Below are 20,308 nucleotides of genomic sequence, written 5' to 3'. Positions count from 1 at the left end.
AGAGCTACATGAGATGTTAGTCAAGGGAAAAGAAAAGATTTCCTACCCATTAAAGTAAAAATCAAGCATTGAATCTGACGCCAGATGTAGTGAAGTATAAGAAAAGCCAAAAGTGCTAGGCAGATTCCTAACTCCTGTGAGAAAACAAGAAGAAAGCTTCACTGATATTATCACAAATAATATTTTCATCTTCATTCAGATGGATTTTTCATTTTCATTTCGATTGTGCTCCTATCTTGGGTTATTGTATTACTGTTTTTCTGCCTGACTCAATGTCCACTAAGTATGTAAGGAATCCCATAAACTTTCTAGAAATAAACTTTCCATCCATCTTTTAGAAAACTTTCTACTCCACTTTTTTTTACAACGTAAAACAAACTTCAAAGATTTCCTCACACAAAACATATCTTTTTTGTCATTTTTCATTCGTGAAAATAAATACATGGCACGAAAGCAGTCCATCTTTGAATTTTCCAAAAATCATTTCCATTTATTACCTCATGGAAATCGAGGTTCACTTGAGCAGATAGTTAAAACAGTAAGAATTTTATGATTTTTGAAAAAATGCTGTTTGTTGTTGAAGTCACCTGATAACCCAGGAGCACGGAACTCGAGCATATTTTTTCCGCCAGCCCCTGTCTGGGCAACACCCACACGTCATTTAAGAATATTCATGGGTATGGAGTAACCATGAACATTCTTCTTTGTGAAGAAATTGTAGAAGATTTCTTCTATGGAATCTTTGAGCCATGCAAACATCTAGCCCAGTGTTAGGAAGAAGAACTTCAAACTTGTATTTTGATAAGAAAAAAAAAAAAGTATTAAATGACCCCTTAAAAAATTCCAAAGGAGGGAAGTCTGTGCTTTTCTGCTCCCAGCAGCACATGCGTAGGAAGCACTGGTTTAATAAAGCCAACACTATCTTTGTCCAGCCTTCACCAGCACGCTCCCAAAACCAAAACCCAAGAATCAGAGGTTATTTTCCAGAGCCGACATAGAACTTGACTCAAACGTGTCTGCTAGTTGTTGGGAACGACACAGAAGCAAGTGATTAGTCTTTGGAAGATCAGAGAGGACGAAGAAAAGGCCCAACAAGGGCCAGTGGCCAGTGCAGAGGAGGACCAGGGACGCCAGGCAGTCACTGCAGACAAGCAGCTTTCACCTGCATGCCTAGGGGCCAGGCCCGCTTGCACTCCCGCCCCTGGGCAACCAGGTGTGAAGTCTCCACGCATGGGCAGAGTAAAGTCAAATTGGTGTCTCTTTCACTTCATGTCAGGCTTAGAAAAACAAGCCAACTTGGGACAGATGAGTCCTTCCCCTTATCCCCCAGGCCCCAGGTTCTGTCCGCCCCTTCAGAAGCCCTTCCTCCTTGCTGTCATCCCAGCAGGACCAGGCGGCACAGGGAGCATTCAGACCCCAGAGCATTCATTGACACTAACCTGAGAAGTAGCTGCAGGTGAGCTAGCATCCTTACCACTCACTGCTGCCCTCTCCCTGGCTGCGGCTTCCGCCCCTTCAGCCTTCCGCGCATGAGCATCCTTGGAACCTGAAGGCCCTACGAGACTTCCGCTCCCTGGGGCGGAAGGTGGGTTGGCGGTGGATTTCCGGGTCTGGCCTTTATACCAACTAGGGTAAAGCAAGGGGTCCGCAGTGTCCGTTGCTGCTGGGACTGGAGTTTCAGACTCTGTGGTCTGCTGGGAGCCAGTGGGCACCACCTCCCCCTTCACAGGATGAATAAATTCAAAAGCAAAAAAAGAGAAAAGCAGTGGATTTTAGTTCCCTTCAGGTGTGCAAAGGGATAGCTCTCTGTGTGTGGGCCCGATCTAGTGCGTGTTTCAGCTCAGCCCACCCTCCACAGGGGCTCAGGCCAAGGAATGCAGCCAGCATTCTTGTCTCAGCGTCTATTTGTGCCCCCTCATCTTTCCTGGGCTTGTCTCACTAGACTGTGGCCTTGGTCAGGTAGATAGCAGAAGCCTAGAACAAAGTTTGCTTATAAAATAGCAGATAATGGAAGAAAGGGCAAACTATTGACCAGAATTAATTTTGTATATTATACGTGGGTCCCCCAAAACCTCTTTTCTCAACCCCCAAATTGAAATCTAATGATCAAACCCAACTGTCATTTAATTATCATACCCATTTCGATTTCAGTGCAATTGGAACACCCAGAATTTCAAGATTCCAGGAATTATAGTCTTTTAGCTTAGTTTCCTATGGAGACAGAGCATAAGATATAATTCCATCTCTGAGTTCCCTCTTTGCAGTTTTGTTTCTATTGATAATTCCAATCCATGTTGAAACCAGGACTTTTTTTTTTTGATAAGTCTTCATTGCCCACAAACTCAGTGGGTTGGGACTGTCAAAGGTGTCGTGAAGTCAGTACAGATGCTTGAGAACCAAACAGTGACATCTTAGAAAACATAAAGTCAGCCACAGGACAGCCACAGACAGTGTCTGGGATGAGCTAATTTCCTAAGAAATTTTTAAAAACAGTTCTGTCAACACATTATCTCATCAAATGACACATAGGAAACCTCAGCTTCCTTTATTTGCCTATTGACCAAAAGCTATAGTTCTGTTTCAGGGTAAGCAACAGGGACATAAACTAGCATGGTTTCTCTATTTAGTTTCATATTACCTACAGAAAATTCAAAATTCTGAAAATATAACCACTTTTATCGCTCAACCTATACCCTGTATCTATACTAAGAGTCAATGTCATGCTCTCAGCTCTCTATGAATTCACATGTTAACACACACATACACAATTGCCATAGATTGCCTCAGATTTGAGGGTGGGAAAATTATGTGAAACTAAGTCTTGCCAACCAGTTATAACCACAAAGACCCTGCTGAATGCCCTAGAAGACTTTCTCCCTGACACTGTGATGGCCCTAAAATCTTGTGTCCTCCATATACAAACGCCTGGCGTGGCGTTTGCTTTACTTGAGGTAGAATAAATGGTTTGAGCTGCTCAGCAAGGAGGCATACCTGCGTGTCCTGCAAGAGGGAACTCAGAACTGAGTTACCTGTGTCTCCGGGGCTTCCACAGCAGGTAGCAGGGCTGGAGGAGGGTCTGGAGAGGAAACTGGGGGTGCCTCAGGGGCAGCCTGGAGTTCCAAGGTCGGTGGAGAGGGCTCCAAGCCTTTCTCTGGACTTTGATCTCCCCCTGATGACTCAGTCTGGACGTCTTCCGCCTCTTCCACTTCTACTCCCTCTTCTTCACCTTCTCCTTCTCCCTCTTCTCCCTCTTCTTCTTCGTCTTCATCCTCTGATAAGGTAATGCGTTTTCATATTGTTATAATTACCATTGCAGCCATGAAAAACATGACTGGCCAATATTTGTAGTTCAGATTAAGGTCAGGGCTACGGAAATCCTCTCCATCAGACACTCGACAACAGCAGAGGGCTTGCACTTCCAGTTAAATGTGGACATGATGCTGTGCAAGTGGTCCCAATCATCACCACCCTGCTTGCTCCCCTCCCCAGTACAAAGTGTGGTCCTCTCGACCACCGTGCACCATCCGCCTGACCCCCAGAGCCTGTTCCCATATCCATTATGCTCTGTCACATCTGCCAGTTCCTGGAGGGCTGGGACTGTCACTTACTTTCTGTCAAATGGAAAAGCAAATCTCTTCCTTATGTCAGAAGACACACAAAACCCTGGTCCTATTTAATTTCTCACCTCCTTTGTTCAGTGAAGGATGATTTTTGCCACAGTTAATGCCGTGACTCTTTGAAACCCACTGATCTGATTTTTTTGGGGGGGGGCTGTCTTCAATGTGGTTTATTTAAAATTAATTTTTATTGGAGTATAGCTGCTTTATAATGTTGTATTAGTTTCTGCTGTACAGCAAAGTGAATCAGCCATAAGTATACATCTATCCCCTCTTGTTTGGATTTCCTTCCCATTTAGGTCACCACAGAGTGCTGAGTTGAGTTCCCTGCATACAGTAGGTTGTCAGCTACCTATCTTATACATAGTATCAGTGTTATAACCCACTGATTTTAATATTTCCTCAGGCAATATTAATGATAGACAATATTAAGTAATTTTTAAAGAACATCCATCCTGAAGATTTACTTCTAAAGTTATATCTGTGGACACTGATATAAATCCAAGGCATTACAGTGGTCTAGCCAAGGAGCCCTATCATCTAACTGAGCTTCTCTTTTCAACTATCTCATCCAGATCAGTTTCCAAGAATGGGATTTCTGGGCCAGATGAGAGGGATGTGTTTATAACTCATTGAGTACATCTGATCACATAGCCTCAGTTTTATTTCCAGGTGTGACTTACTCTATGACTCACTCACTTTTCTTGTCCTCTAGTATTTAAGTGAAAGTGCTAATGGTACAGTATCTAAATCCAAGTGTCTTCCATGTTTTATTTTTATCTCATCCTTAACCGTACAGCTGATGACACTTTACATCCTTATCATAATGGCTAACACGTTGTGTACAGTTGAAGTTGAGATATTAGCATCACCATCAATAATTAAATATTTGATGACCCAGAGTTAATGCCCTATAACTGAATGATAACAAGCACTGTTATAGGCAAAGCTAAATAAACAACATCCACAAACTGTTTGATTCTGTCAAGAAATAGAGCTTCATGTTGGATTATGATCCTTGTGAAGTTGTCAACATCCATTCTGGAGATGATCCTGAATCCCCCTTTCCTCCCACCAGAACCTTCTGCCACTGTCACACACCTGCAGTTTTGGGCAAATGGTCACAAGAATAACAAACCTCTGTAAAAATCAATTTCACGTATTATTTTTTCTTCTCTATTGAGGTTGACTGTGAAGTGGTTCATGTTCTCATAATCATGTTCTATTTTCTCCATCTGAAATGCCTTTGATGCTTCAGAAATTCTGCAAAAAGACAAGTTCCCACTTTCTGTTACTGTGTAAAGTTTGATGGCATTGGGTAAAAATGAAAGATATACTTTTTTTCACAAAATGAAAATTACTTACTTTTGTAACAGGGTTTTGGCATTCTGTAGAAGCAAACAAAAGACAAGCCTACTTAAATTGTTTTCATCAAAGATGTGTTGAGACTGAATTCTTTCCTTTGCTGATTCGTAAACATCTCATAGCTTAGTTTTTAAATGCCGTAAATAACTACTGTTTTCTATACCAGATCCCTCTTATATTTAAGCAATGCCATTGTCCCTTAAATATATGGTTGTGAAATAGTTTAAACCGATGGAGAGAGAAGCACATATATTTTAGTTGAGAAGATAGATCTAAGTGAGATGTACAGAAAATATTGAAAATTCAATGACAGTCCTTCTTCAGCACCCACCATCTTGGTTTGTTTCCTCTGAGGCCAGAGATACTTACCTGCAGAAACACTGCCATTTCTGGCTCATCCATGAACTGTATCCCCGATTCAACCAACTTTGACACGTTCTCCAAATGGTCAGAATACTTTTTGATGAGAGCACGGACATGTTCCAGCTTCTCCTCTTGAGTTCGGGTGATGACTTGGGTCATTTCATTCTTCCTCTCCTCCAAGATGCCATACAGGTAATCAAACTTCTCACAGAGTTCCTGTTTCTGTTTTCTGCAGCATTCCTGTTAGTTGGGTTAGCTAATGTTAGTGTTCAAAGAGTGTCTGGAGAAATTACGTGGGCATTTCAGGAGAAAAGAAACTTTACTTATGTAGGATATTTTTTTTTCTCTCCCCTCAGGCTATCCTTTCGGTATACATACCTACTGTGTTCATGTGTTGAAAATCCCATTTTTATCATACTTTTTGCTTAAGACTGTCCCCAATCAAATTGGCTAAGTGGATGGATGATTTTGTTTTCTTTTTGATGAGTCATGCAGCTTGCAGGATCTGAGTTCCCTGACCAGGGACTAGACCCGGGGTAGGGCAGTGAAAATGCTAAATCCTCACCACTAGACTGCCAGGAAACCCCCTGGATTATTTTTCAATCTTGTGTTTTATAAGTGGAGAATTTCATAGACATGGTTTTAAATGTGGACAGGACTGAGTTTAAGTGTTGTAGTGGTGCTGGTTTATATAATAGTTTTAGATCTTGCTTTGGAATGAGTTTAAGTATGGTAGTGGTGGTGGATTAGTTGCTCAGTCGTGTCCAACTCTTTGTGACCCCATTCAATGTAGTCCACCAGGCTTCTCTGTCCATGGGATTCTCTAGGTAAGAATATTGGAGTGGATTGCCATGCTCTTCTCTAGGGGATCTTCCCAACCCAGAGATCAAATCCATGTCTCCTGCATTATAGGCAGATTCTTTACCACTAAGCCACCTGAAAATCCCAGTCAGGTGGGATTCTCTTAGTCAAATAAGTGACTAAGTATTCTCTTAGCCAGATAAAAATTAGATAGCTTATGGCAGCCATCTAACATTGAGTGGTTTAAATGGAACAACTACTTTATTCCTATATTAGATTATTTCTGTTAATATCCTGCTCTTTAAAAAAAATAATTTTATTTATTTATTTTTGGCTGTGCTGGGTCGTCGTTGCTGTGCAGGCTTTTCTGTAGGTGTGGCAAGCAGGGGCCACTCTCTAGTTGCAGTGCATGGGTTTCTCATCGTGGTGGCTTCTCTAGTTATGGCTCCCAGGCTCTAGATGCACGGGCTCAGTAGCTGTGGCTCATAGACTTAGTTGCTGCACAGCATGTGGAATCTTCCTGGACCAGGGATCAACCCATGTCTCCTGCATTGACAAGTGGATTCTTTACCACTGAGACACTGGGGAAGCCCTTTAGTCTGCTTTTAAAAAATGATTTGTGTTATGTTGACCCTTAATAAAATTACTGTCATTTTAACAGCAACTATCATTTGCTTATACTTTACAGTATCCAAAATGCTACCCCATGCACAGTGTGTACTTTTTAATTATTATATGACTATATATGGTGTAAAGCACTCATTGCTTAGCATACAATAGGCACTGTGTCAATGCTTGTGAAATTTAGATTCCATTTTCTTTAATTTGAGTCATTCAGTTGTAGAATTTTGAAGCTATGTGGACTATCAGAAGTGAGTGCATGTGTGCTAAGTCGCTTCAGTTGTGTCCAACCCTATGGACTGCAGGCTGCCAGGCTCCTCTGTCCATGGGGTTCTCCAGGCAAGGATACTGGAGTGAGTTGCCATGCCCTCCTCCAGGGGAATCTTCCTGACCCAGGGACCAAACCCACATCTCATGTCTACCTGCATTAGCAGGTGGATTCTTCACCACTAGCGCCACCTGGGAAGCCCGGACTCTCAGAAGTAACCTGCTCCAAACCAATCATTTCACTCATGTGGAAACTGAAACCTAGCCAAGTTAAGTCACTTTCTCAAGTCATTTGCCATTTAGCATTGATGCCTCACATATAGCCAAGGTTTCTGAGCTCTTGGGTCTTTGTTACTCTAACCAAATAGCTGTGATTTGCTTTAATTTGAAAAAAAAAGTATGTGAACCACTTATGAACTAAATATATGCCTCTTCACAAAGCTACCATGCTGAAAGCTGAAGGTAGGCTTTTACAGGCAAGAAACCTCAAATTGTTTCAGAAGCATACTCATTATAATTCTTTTAACAAGATTCCCTAAGTGCTTACTAGGTATCAGGCATTGTAAGATCAAAACACTTGTCATACTTTCCCAGTGTTCAGGTGGATGGGAGGGAAATTATTGTATTTTCTACTTTCTAAGAGGAAAACCTCACTTCTGTTTTTTTTTTTTTTCCTCTTGCTGAATGTGCCTTTATATAATTCTAAGTAAAATATGTAAGAGTTAGACAACTCTGTTTCTGAAATGGGAAAAACACATGCTTATTTTTTGGAATTATGAAAATGGTACTTACAAAGTTTCAGAAATTCACTTAAGATGTTCAGGTTAACCTAATGTCGTATTCAAATGAGAAATAGAAACACTCCATGAAGTTGAAATTCTATTTTTTACACATACTCTGAGGTAGAAGAAACATATGAGATATTAGCATGGTCAACCCTCCATCTTTCTGGGCTATGAGACTTTCAAAGTGCCGTGAAAGTCAGTGAACACCAAACACTTCAGTTTATCAACTTGCCCCCTGAGGCAATTAGGGAACAGGTGTATATGCTATGGAAAAAAAAAAAAAACCCACTCTCAGAGGCCACCTTGCTACTGATAGTGATTGCTCTGATGTCACATCCACTGTGCCTTTGTAAATGTGGACCTGGAACGCTTTCAGCGGAGTCTTTCTAGCAACCTAAAAATGGAATGGAGAACGTGTGAACGTCTGCATTATCAAAATGTTGGCAGACGGCACACTGTAAAGGACAGCTGTTACATGCAAAAGCATGACTGCAACCGTGTTTATCTCTTCTGCACACAAAATAAATGTCCGCACCTCAAAGATTTCTCCTTGTTTTTGTCATAGCTTTTCATTTATTTGAGGAAAAAGACATGTATCTTTAAACCCAGTACCAGGCTGGGTACCTCCCCCAATTTTCTGTGTACTAACTGAATCAAGACATACTTTCCGAACTTTCAAGATTACTTTTACAAATATTTTGGATTTCCCTGGTGGCTCAGATGGTGAAGAATCTGCCTGCAATGTGGGGGACCCAGGTTTGATCCCTGGGTCAGGAAGATGCCCTGGAGAAAGGAATGGCTACCCACTCCAGTATTCTTGCCTGAAGAATTCTATGGACAGAGGAGCCTGGCAGAGGAATCCATGGGGTTGCATAAAGTCTGACACAACTGGGCAACTGACACTTTCACTTTTTCAAATATGATGCTTGTGGTTCCTATGAGTCTGGTGTAGTGTGGTGTGGTGTGTGTGTGTGTGTGTGTGCACGCACACACACACACACATGTGTTTCTGCATGAGTGTGTTTAACAATCGAAGTAACTTCCATCATAAATACACTAGGTGTTGGCCTCCAAGCATATTCTGATTGAAAGCCTCTGACTGCAACTTGACCTTCCTCCTGGTTCTGCCAGAGACAGTAACATTTATATAGAAGAACAAATTAAAGATATCTGTAATACCTTAATGAAAGTAAAAATTCATCCCAGGACTTCCTTGGTGGTCCAGTGGTTAAGACTCTGTGTTTCCACTGCTTTGTGTGCAGGTTTGATCCCTGGTCTGGGAACTAAGATCTCATATGCAACGTGGGGCAGACACAAAAAAAAAAGAAAAAGAAAAAAATCCATCCCGTCTCTAGAGAGAAGTCAGTATGGGTAAAATATACCAAAAAGGGGTGAGGATATAAAGGGAATACTATTTTGCTCACATGGAAATGGTAAAATGATAGGTAGACTATTTCTAACCAATGCCATAACATCTAGATGAAAAGAAAAAAAAAAATCAAGTCATTTGGTTGCTTCTTTAGAAGCAAGTAGGTAACCTACAAATTTTATCTTAAAAACATTGTTTAGATGTTGCCTTTATAGACATGTTAAAATTGACAGGCTCTAATTTTTAGCCACTCTTATATTTTAGTGGAAATAAGAAAAAATAAGATGTGTGGCTGCAAAGGGGTGCTTTTTCATGGAAAAAAAAATCAACAATAGATGATCATATACTAAAGAGTAGGTAGATAGCCTGCCAATCAAAGCAGCATTATTAGGTTTTATCATTAACTTTTCATTCAGTCAGTCAGTTCAGTTCAGCTGCTCAGTTGTGTCTGATTCTTTGCAACCCCATGGACTGCAGCATGCCAGGCCTCCCTGTCCATCACCAACTCCAGGAGTTTACTCAAACTCATGTCCATCAAGTCGGTGATGCCATCCAACCATCTCATCCTCTGTCATCCCCTTCTCCTCCCGCCTTCAATCTTTCCCAGCATCAGGGTCTTTTCCAGTGAGTCAGTTTTTCGCATCAGCTGGCCCAAGTAATGGAGTTTCAGCTTTAGCATCAGTCCTTCCAATGAATATTCAGGACTGATTTCCTTTAGGATGGACTTGCAGTCCAAGGGACTCTCAAGAGTCTTCTCCAACGCCACAGTTCAAAAGCATCAGTTCTTCGGCACTCAGCTTTCTTTATAGTCGAACTCTCACATCCATACATGACTACTGGGAAATTTACTGAAGATTTACTGCACCCAGCCCCGCCCATCAGAACAAGACCCAGTTTCCCCCTCAGTCAGTCTCTCCCACCAGGAAGCTTCCATAAGCCTCTTATCCATATTCATCAGAGGGCAGACAGACTGAAAACCACAATCACAGAAAACTAACCAATCTGATCACATGGACCACAGCCTTACTGAACTCAATGAAACTATGAGCCATGCCGTGTAGGGCCACCCAAGACAAATGGGTCATGGTGGAGAGTTTTGACAAAACGTGGTCCACTGGAGAAGGGAATGGCAAACGACTTCAGTATTCTTGCCTTGAGAGCCCTGTGAATAGTATGAAAAGGCAAAAAGATAGGACACTGAAAGATGGACTCCTCAGGTTGGTAGGTGCCCAGTATGCTACTGGAGAACAGTGGAGAAATGACTCCAGAAAGAATGAAGAGACAGAGCCAGAGCAAAAACAACACCCAGTTGTGGATGTAACTGGTGATGGAAGTAAACTCCAATGCTGTAAAGAGCAATATTGCATAGGAACCTCGAATGTCAGGTCCATGAATCAAGGCAAATTGGAAGTGGTCAAACAGGAGATGGCAAGAGTGAACATTGACATTTTAGGAATCAGCGAACTAAAATGGACTGGAATGGGTGAATTTAACTCAGATGACCATTATATCTACTACTGTGGGCAAGAATCCCTTAGAAGAAATGGAGTAGCCATTATAGTCAAGAAAAGAGTCTGAAATCTTTGAGTTTGGATGCAGTCTCAAAAACGACAGAATGAACTCTGTTCATTTCCAAGGCAAACCATTCAATATCACAGTAATCCAAGTCTATGCCCCAACCAGTAATACTGAAGAAGCTGAAGTTGAACGGTTCTATGAAGACCTACAAGACCTTCTAGAACTAACACCCAATAAAGATGTCCTTTTCATTATAGGGGACTGGAATGCAAAAGTAGGAAGTCAAGAGATACCTGGAGTAACAGGCAAATTTGGCCTTGGAGTACAGAATGAAGCAGGGCAAAGGCTAATTGAGTTTTGCCATGAGAACACACTGGTCATAGCAAACACCCTCTTCCAACAACACAAGAGAAGATGCTACACATGGACATCACCAGACGGTCAACACCAAAATCAGATTGATTATATTATTTGTAGCCAAAGATGGAGAAGCTCTATACACTCAGCAAAAACAAGACTGGGAGCTGACTGTGGCTCAGATCATGAACCCCTTATTTCCAAATTCAGACTTAAATTGAAGAAAGCAGGGAAAACCACTAGACATGACCTAAATCAAATCCCTTACAATTATACAGTAGAAGTGAGAAATAGATTCAAGGGATTAGATCTGATAGACAGAGTGCCTAAAGAACTATGGATGGAGGTTCATGACATTGGACAGGAGGTAGGGATCAAGACCATCCCCAAGATAAGCAAATGCAAAAAGGCAAAATAGCTGTCTGAGGGGGCCTTAAAACCTTTCCATTGGCTCACCCTTTCCCCTGGCATTTATTCCTGTCTGAAAACAATCTTATTTGTTTGTCTTACTGTCTAAACTCCTCCTCTGGAATAAACCCTTCTTGAGAGCAGGAACATTTTTTCTGTTTATCTCATCACTATTTCAAAGCATTGTGTGTCAGAATATGGTATACAAAGTACATGTGAGGAACATGGTCTGAACAACTGGATGAATGAAATATGACTTGTATTTAGGAATCCTCAGCCCTCACTCACAAGTTTCTATCAATACTGTGTTCTCTTCCAAAGGCATGTATTTAAGTGGATGCTCAAAACCTCTTCATTCAACACTCAAAATAAAATAGCAAAAAATAGCTAGGAAAAAACAAATAGCTAGGCAATTTCACGGACAACATTTAACTCAGGACCGGTTTGGTTTTTTAATCTGTACAATAAGAGATGGGCTTAGATGATTAGTAAGTTCCCTTCTGACTCTGCAGTTCCAAAGGCTCTACAACTTTAGGTAAATGTGGAGATATTTGAAGTCTTCAGACTGTGAAGTGCCTCTTTATACATAGAACACTTTTTTCCACGTGGGGCAAGTTTCAGAATGATCATCAACACCACTGAAATGTGAATTATACATTCTAGCCCAGTGACGTCAGTCCCAGCTTGGGACTGTGCCATGGCCATAAGAGAAAAGCCTAAGACAATTGTGTCTACTGCTCTTGCCATCTAAGGCACATGACTCTGTGACCAAAATAGAGCTGAAGATAAGCTCTGAGCCCTCCACTTGTCACTGAGCAACTGTGACTCGACCCAGCCCATTCATATCTCCACCACATTCCTCAACTTTCCAGACACCTTTGTTCAAAACAGCGGCTCTGGGTCTGGAAGGGTCTACCTAGCCTCATTTGACATACAGTACCTCCAAATTACCTTCATTAAGCCAAACAGGGTTTCATTCCTTCTCGACACCTGCCCCAAATCAGACAGTAGGTTAATCATGCTCAAGAAAAACTATATTAAAGTAGGATGATTCTCCTGAAGAATTCAAGGCCAACCCCTCATTGGTAAAGCCCAATTCTGGTCATGAGCACGTGAGAAGCCCCATGAATGCAGACTATAGGATGATAACCCTGGTCTCTGACAGGCTTCCCTAGAAAAGGGGCAGACAAATTAGAAAACCATGACCCCTCGAGGGACATAAACTGGTGTTCAGCCTCTCCCCCACCAGCTCAGCACCTCTGTGAAGTATTAGCAGAAGAACTCTGTTCAATGGCCAGGGTTCTCAGGACTCCCGAACTTAGGCTCTTTCCCACCACATAGTGTTGCTACCCACTTCATGTCAGAAGAATAATTATGCTATAACTTAAGGTGTTCCTGGCATTGGAGGTTTTCTGGGCTAGTCCAGATCATTTAGAAGATCCTTGAGAAACCCTCCAAAGGCTGAGGGTCAGGTGTACCAGCCCTGACTTGAGCCCCTCGAGTCACTGAAACCACAAGACCAGCTCAAGGCCAGCCAAGCAGCTGTTTGACTCACTCTAGTCTGCTGTGGAGAGTTGGCACCTTTCCTGGAAGGGGCCCGGCCTCCCTCTGTCGCCAATATTTCAAGTTATCACAAAGCCGCAAAGCATAAAGCTAATATCTACTTCCATTCATTTTCAGTTTTTCCCACTGCAGGGAGTTGCTTCACCTTGCCATCATAATTGGTCAAGATCTTGAAGCCTTACTTGAACACCATTTAAAAGATGCTCAAATGATTATTAGCATCATTAGGTGAAGTGTGCTCTTTCCAAGCGGAGTGTAAGAACAGTACAAGGTAACACTTTGGGAGCCCCCAGCATGTGCCTCTTATCCCACTTAGTGATCACAGCAACACTGTAAGGAGTTTATTAACCCTCCTGTATCACTGAGGAAGGTGAAGGACTGGAAGCAGAAGTAACTGCCCAAGGTTAAATCATTAAGTGGCACAGTTAAAATTCAAACCTCTAAAATATGTTCTTCAAGCATCTGTTAGGCTGCTTTAAAAATTCTGGCCTGCTTATTAAAATGATTGTTATTATAGTCATTACTTCATATTTGTAACTGCATGGACAATGTCTCAAAGCTGTTCAGGTAAAGCCACTGTTTTGGAGGGACTTCTCTGGCAGTCCAGTGGATAAGACTCTGTACTTCCAATGAAGTGGACATGGGTTCAGTCCCTGGTCAGGAAACTACGATCCCAAATGCTTGTGTGGTGCGGCCAAAAAAAGAAAAAAAAAATCACTGTTTTGGAAATATAATGGATTTGTTGTCATTGTAAAATCATTGGAGGATTTTATTAAAGGTGGTAGTTTTCAGATACTGGAAAAGCTCAAGATCAAATATTTTTAGCTGTTTCCCCTAGATGGGCATCCACACAGAACAAGATTATTTCTAGCCTGGCTGCCTGGGGAGGGCTAGTGCAAATAGTCTGCTCTCTTGGTTTTCTGGTGACCCTGCATGTATGGATGTGACAGTTGGACCATAAAGAAGGCCAAGTGCAAAAGAATTGATGCTTTTGAATTGTGGTGCTGGAGAAGACTCTTGAGAGTCCCTTGGACAGCAAGGATCAAACCAGTCAATCCTAAATGAAATCAACTCTGAATATTCATTGGAAGGACTGATGCTGCAGCTGAAGCTCCAATACTATGGCCACCTGATCTGAAGAGCTTACTTATTAAAAAAGACCCTGATGCTGGGAAAGACTGAGGTTAAGAGGAGAAGGGCATGACAGAGGACAAGATGGTTGGATGGCATCATCAAATCAATGGACACGAGTTTCAGCAAACTCTGGGACATGGTGAAGGACAAGGAAGCCTGGTGTGTCCATGGGGTCGAAAAGAGTCAGACACAACTGAGCATCAAAGAACAACAGGATAGATGCCTTTTGTAAAGACAAGGGGGAAGGAACATTTTCCAGGAATGAGGAATGAAAATCAAGCACATGTTTCTGGAAGCAGAGAGCTCCTGAGGCAGTACAATTCTCCACCCCCACCAGCAGTCCCCTCCCCTGTCCCAGTCCGTCCCAGAAAAGCTCCAGGTCTGGAGAGGTAAATACAGCTTTAGATCATGCTGGGCTTGTCTAGAACAGCCCGGAAGGCCCTCCAACAACCTGCCATCACGAGCTCTGAGAATGTCTCAGAGCCAGGAGGACTAAAAAGACCACAGTTCCTTCAGCCCACAGCAAAAAAGGAACGCCACTCCCCACAATGCAGTTCAGACTGCCCTTCATGACTGCGATCCATCTCAAAGCCACTCCCGTCGGCACTCAAGCTCACAGCAGTGGCACACATGATTTGTAAAGCAAGAATCCCGAGTGGGTCTGACTCTAAGCTCAGCATCTCAGGGGCTGGTCCTAGGCCGGGTGCTTGCCCAGCCTAACCCTGCAAGACATTACATGATTAGGGACAAAATTAGACATCACAAGGAACAGGCTACACTCAAAGGGCAGGTGTCGGGGCCCCACAGGGAGAGGGCGTGTAATTAGGGAAGGATGGTGCCCACCCCTAGGGCTGCTCTAGTTCCCATCCCTGTGGCGCTCTTCATCAATCAGAAAAGAGAATGCTTCAACAACATCGCCCCACCCTTTGGCTGGGAGCCACGCACGGCTTCGCAGAAGATGTTTCCAGGCAGGTGATGAACGGAACCAGAAAGGAAAACAACCAAGCCAGGAAGGACAGGAGAAAGAGACACTCTGGGACCCTGGCCCTGGTACAGAATTCACCTGCTTGGCAGGGGAGACCCTCAAGTGCTTCACTACACAACCCACTCCAGTATCCTTGCCTGGAGAACTCTATGGACAGAGGAGCCTGGCGGGCTACAGTCCATGGGGGTGCAAAGAGTCGGATACGACTGAGTGACTTAACACACACACATACCAATTTGCAGACTCATTTTGAAGTCTGGAGGGGGACGATGACACACGTTCCTCCAGGGAACTGTGAAAATACTTGTAAAAGGGTGTCTATTCACCCAGTGTTTTTATTAGGAATAAGAGGGGTGATAATGCTGACCTTCATTGCCAGAAAGTTCATCCTGATATTGACACTAACTCCTTCCTGTGGGCAGAGCTCCAAACCTGTTCCTTCTCATCTTGTTCCCAAAGAAAGAAAAACCAGCGGCTTCCTTCTGTGCCACTGACCAGCCTCCAGGAGGAAAACCTGCCGTCAATCTCCCCTTGCCCTCAGTGTCCTCTGACGCTGTCTGAATGCAGCGAAGACCTTTGAACTTGCTCAGGGGCCGTGTGTCACCCAGGGCTTTTCTTGTTTTTGTTTTCCAGCCTCAACATCCAGACAGAAAGCCCATTCCCCTGATGGAGGTCTCTGATGAAGGTCTGAGTAGAGATGGGTATAGAGATGAACTCACTGCCCACAAGCAGCACACTCCTATTTATAGACTCAAGACTCAGGGTGGTACCATACTAAGTGCTGATTCATGGCCTAATGATTAAGTCATATTTGGCCTTTTCTGGGAATAAGGAAAAAGGAAAAAAAAAAGTTTGTCCATTTTAGAATCTCTTTGAGCTCTTCACCAAGAGGAAACTTTCCTTCTATAAACCAGTTCCAAATCCATCATGAGTCTTTTCAGGAATATGAGTATGGAGAAGAGAGGATCCTGACTTCAGTGATGTGTAAATCTAAATTGAGATGATGTTCTGGAGTTATCTAGGAACAGGCCTTTATCTTTTGATAGAATTCACCTTTCAAGCAATAAAATGGTCAGATTAGGGTATTTATCAGGTGCTCTCCATATGCCAGGCACTGTGATAAGCATTATGCTTATGCTTATTTAACTTTTCATGGTTAAACTCTATAAAATGGATACTTTGTTCTGTTTTCCCAGGAGAAAACTGAAGGAATGAATGTACATGTGAATGGATCTTAAAGCATAATGTTTAGTTTTAAAAAAATTAAGCAGAATGAGAAGTACAACACAATACCATTTATAAAATTAAAAGACATGCATACAGCAATACACATTTTGTAAGAATACAGGTAAATGGAACACTGGGCTTCACTGGTGGCTCAGCAGTAAAGAATCTGTCTGCCAATGCAGGAGACATAGGTTCAGTACCTGGGTCAGGCAGATTCCCTGGAGAAGGAAATGGCAACCCACTCCAGCATTCTTGCCTGGGAAATCCCATGGACAGAGAAGCCCAATGGGCTACAGTCAATGGGGTTGCAAACATTGAATACGACTTAGAGACTGAACAACACCACCATGCAGCTCAAATCTGCACGCGACTTTTCTTAAGTACCAAACAGCATTTCTTAAGACCATTTGGATCCCCACAAAAAATTTTTGCTTTAACAACACTCATTGTCATTACTTGGAAATTGACTTTTTATTTTAAATTTGGCCATGCCATGTCGCAGGTGAGATCTTAGTTCTTGGACAGGGATTGAACTCAGAACCCCTGCATTGGAAGTTCAGAGTCTTAACCACTGGACTACCAAGGAAGTCCCCAAATTGATATTTCTTGTAGCTAACCCTTTAAAATGGGGTTTCCCAAGAAACACCACAACATGTAACCACCACCTTGATGAATGTGGTAAAATCTGCCTTGTTGCCTCATGGAGTATCTTCTCTTCCTGTGCCAGGAGGTGAATATTTTAGAGACACATCAGGAAGGAGGGTGGGCTGCCCAGGTGGCTCTAGTGATAAAGAACCCACCTGCAATGCAGGAGACACAAGAGACGTGGGTTCAATCCCTGGGTCAGGAAGATCCCATGGAAGAGAGCAAGGCAACCACTGCCTAGAAAATCCCATGGACAAAGGAGCCTGGTGAGCTATGGTCATAGGGTTGCAAAGAGTTGAAGATGACTGAAGCAACTTAGTACGCACGCATACAGAAGGGAGATCATTCTGTAAGGAAAGACTGAAATGTTGGAGCAGGGATTTCTAGGGTTGTATCTAGGGAACCACAAAACCCCAGGAGCTTAGGCGTGGCTTACCCTCCCTTGAAGCCACTTGACTCACCTCAATCGTTTTACAGGTGCTCTCCAGCTGGCTGATCACCCCCTGGACCCGATCGTTGCTTCCCACTAGGACAGCAATGCCATCACTGAGCTCGGACTATTGGAGAGAAAAGAGGGATTCAAGATTTTAGGGGCTTTCTAGTCCTCCACTGATTATGGGTTCATCTTAGTACTGTTCTCATGAGTTCTCAATCTAGGGTCCACGGAACCCCCTAATGAGGAACAGTGAGGCTGAGAGGTCTGAGAACCTCCTAATCTTATAAATAAAATCCTGGAAGGATGGATGTAGAAATGCATTTGTCTGGGAAGAAGCTTCACAGTTTTCCTCAAATTCTTAATGAAGATGGTGACCCTGCCAAAAAACATTAAGAACACTGAATTATAGGCCATAGACAGTGAATAGCACATTCAAGCTAAATAATTCTAAGAACTGTTTATAAATTGAATGGAGACCGATATGTGACATCAGGGGTCCAACATGAATTATTTGGACCTTTAATTATTTGAATTATAGTGCAGCTCAGGATTAGTTTTTTTTTTTTTTTTTTTTTTTTTTTTAAGATTTACATATTTATTTTTGGCTATGCTGGGTCTTTGTTGCTGCATGCAGGCTTCCTCTAGTTGCCACGAGTGCAGGCTACTCTTTGCTGTGGTGCACAGGCTTCTCATTGCAGTGGCTTTTCTTGCTGCAGAGCATGAGAAGTAGCTGTGGCACATGGGCTTAGTAGCTCCACAGCATGTGGGATCTTCCCCAACCAGGGATCGAACCCATGTCCCCTGCACTGGCAGGTGGATTCTTAACCACTGGACCACCAGAAAGCCTTCAGGATTAGTTTTACTAGGGAAATATTTCATTTATTCACCAAATACCTGTGATGCACCCTTCTCTGTGCTAGATGCAAACAAATACTCATATACTAAATTCAGTCATTACAGATTTGAAACTAACATTGCACTATTTCTAGGGGAAAACATTTTTTTAGCTTAAAATTCCCCTCAGGCTCTTTTGACCTGAAGTGATTCCACTGTTCATACTTAGGGAATGAATGGGACTCAGGAAACCTACATGCTTGGTCCAACTCTGCCTGTAGCTTCTCTGTGATGTTGGGCAAACCATGTAATCAGTTTGGACCCTACTTGTCTCACACATAATGTGAGAAGACTGGACCAGAACAGTGGTTGTAAAACATTTTAAAGCTGCAGAACCCTTTTTCCAAATGGGAGCTAATATATAATCCCAATGGATCAAATAATGCTGCTCTGGCCAAACAGGAGCAGAAAGGAAGTCCTGTCAGCCTGCCTCCATCCATCCCTTGTGGTCTCAGGGCTCTGAGGGGAATGGTGTGACCCAGGTACCATTCAGTTCTAATAGGCTGTGACTTTGGGGGAGGAGCAGGTAAAAGGAAAAGGCGGGTAAGTCATAAGTGGATAGAACAATAAATAACTGTATAGCTATTTTGCTAAATCCTGCTTCTTTAGCAGTTAGTACTCACTGGTTGTAACTGGTGTCACCCAAAGGTTTGACTTCCAAATTTGATTCCCGTTCTATATTTGGTCAGTAAAACACTAACTGTGTAATCTGTGATTCTTAGAGGAAGAAGCTGAGATGTGGAGCTGCTCAAATCCTAGATGCTAAGACTCGGCCACAGTTCGCTGAGCCCACAACCCCTCGTTCACTTGCATCAAATGAGTAAGTTCCTACCTGCCTGTGCGCTGTAGGCTGGCAGGTTAGCGATAAGCTGGGACACCCCATATTTCCTCATAATGAGGGCGTGATGCTGAGGCCCTGGAGTAGGGGGTGCAAGGGTGGCATGTGTCAGACCCAAAGGAGGCCTTCTGGGCTGACCTACGGGGTCAGTTTAACCCAGGCATGAGGACTAGCCTAAGGAAACATTTAACAAAATGCCAGTCATTGTAACTCCACCATCTAGGAGTGGGGGAGAAGAGGCCTTGAGGAGGGCCAAAGGAATCTTTGGTTGATGAACAAAGAAAAATATTCTGAGACTGGAGTAAGAAGTTATCCTTTTATTTCCTATGGGCTGAACCTCAGTGTTTGAGCAGCTTGAGCTGGGACTGAGCCCCATAATAGTATTCATCTTAAACCTGTAATGGTGGAAAAATAGCGACCTTTCCCCTCCACACCCCTTCCTGACCTCTGCACCCTTCCCTCTCCCACCTTCCCCACCGTTCTCCCTGGCATGCAGCAGTCCTTCCGGCTCTGCCAACACCTCCCTCTCCCCCACAGCCTCGGGGCCCTATGGTCCTGCCTGTGGACCTCTCTCCTTCAATCGCACTTGGAAGGGGCTTTGGAGGAGGGGCAGGAGGGCGTGTTACCTTCTGCCTCTGGAACACGTGAGTGAGGGGAGCCACCTGGCAGTCCTTGTGCGCTCCGAAGACCTTGCACAGAGAGCAGGTGGGCACTTCGCAGTTGAGACAGTAGATGTTGATGCGCTCATCTTCATGCTCCTCACACATGGGCTGGTCGGACTTCTTTTCTGGTCTGGGAGGAGGTAAGGTGGATGAATCAGCTCAGGTTGCAGCATAGCTGAGCGTGGTTGGCTGAACCTCCCTCCCTACCCTCAATGCCCATATCCCCAGCAACCCTACACCAGCGACTACCAGGGCCCCTCTCATGTGCTCAGAGCCCTCCAAATTCCCTATGGGTTTAGCAGCAGCGTCCTGACTAATTAACCAACTTAACCAGCCTTGGGGTGAGGACATGGAAAGTCAGACTTGTAGCTTTTGCCAGTTTCTGTGGTGTGAGGGCTTCCCCATGGCTGATTTCAAGATTTAAAAACCAGCTAGTCCAACTCCTGCAAGTTG

At 43.3% G+C, this 20,308-nt stretch overlaps 1 protein-coding gene across 4 annotated transcripts in view; it reads right to left on the bottom strand.

Annotated features, from left to right (window-relative positions):
• TRIM55 (tripartite motif containing 55) overlaps positions 1-20,308 on the bottom strand; it is a 48,160-nt gene that overhangs the window by 17,733 nt on the left and 10,119 nt on the right. For 2 of the 4 annotated variants that reach the window (XM_055546111.1, XM_055546112.1), the window contains exons 3-9: positions 19,820-19,985; positions 17,487-17,582; positions 5,352-5,585; positions 4,983-5,005; positions 4,756-4,880; positions 3,030-3,271; positions 1,440-1,721 (exon numbers count right to left, since the gene is read on the bottom strand). In XM_055546111.1, the coding sequence (XP_055402086.1) occupies positions 1,440-1,721; positions 3,030-3,271; positions 4,756-4,880; positions 4,983-5,005; positions 5,352-5,585; positions 17,487-17,582; positions 19,820-19,985 (1,168 nt within the window). Of the gene's footprint in view, positions 1-46; positions 135-1,439; positions 1,722-3,029; positions 3,272-4,755; positions 4,881-4,982; positions 5,006-5,351; positions 5,586-17,486; positions 17,583-19,819; positions 19,986-20,308 lie in introns of all 4 variants that reach the window. The other 2 variants (XM_055546114.1, XM_055546113.1) reach the window with 2 other exon arrangements.

This window comes from Bubalus kerabau, chromosome 14 (assembly GCF_029407905.1).
Source record: "Bubalus kerabau isolate K-KA32 ecotype Philippines breed swamp buffalo chromosome 14, PCC_UOA_SB_1v2, whole genome shotgun sequence".
Lineage (NCBI taxonomy): Eukaryota > Metazoa > Chordata > Mammalia > Artiodactyla > Bovidae > Bubalus > Bubalus kerabau.
This window is presented reverse-complemented; position numbering and strand designations above follow the sequence as displayed.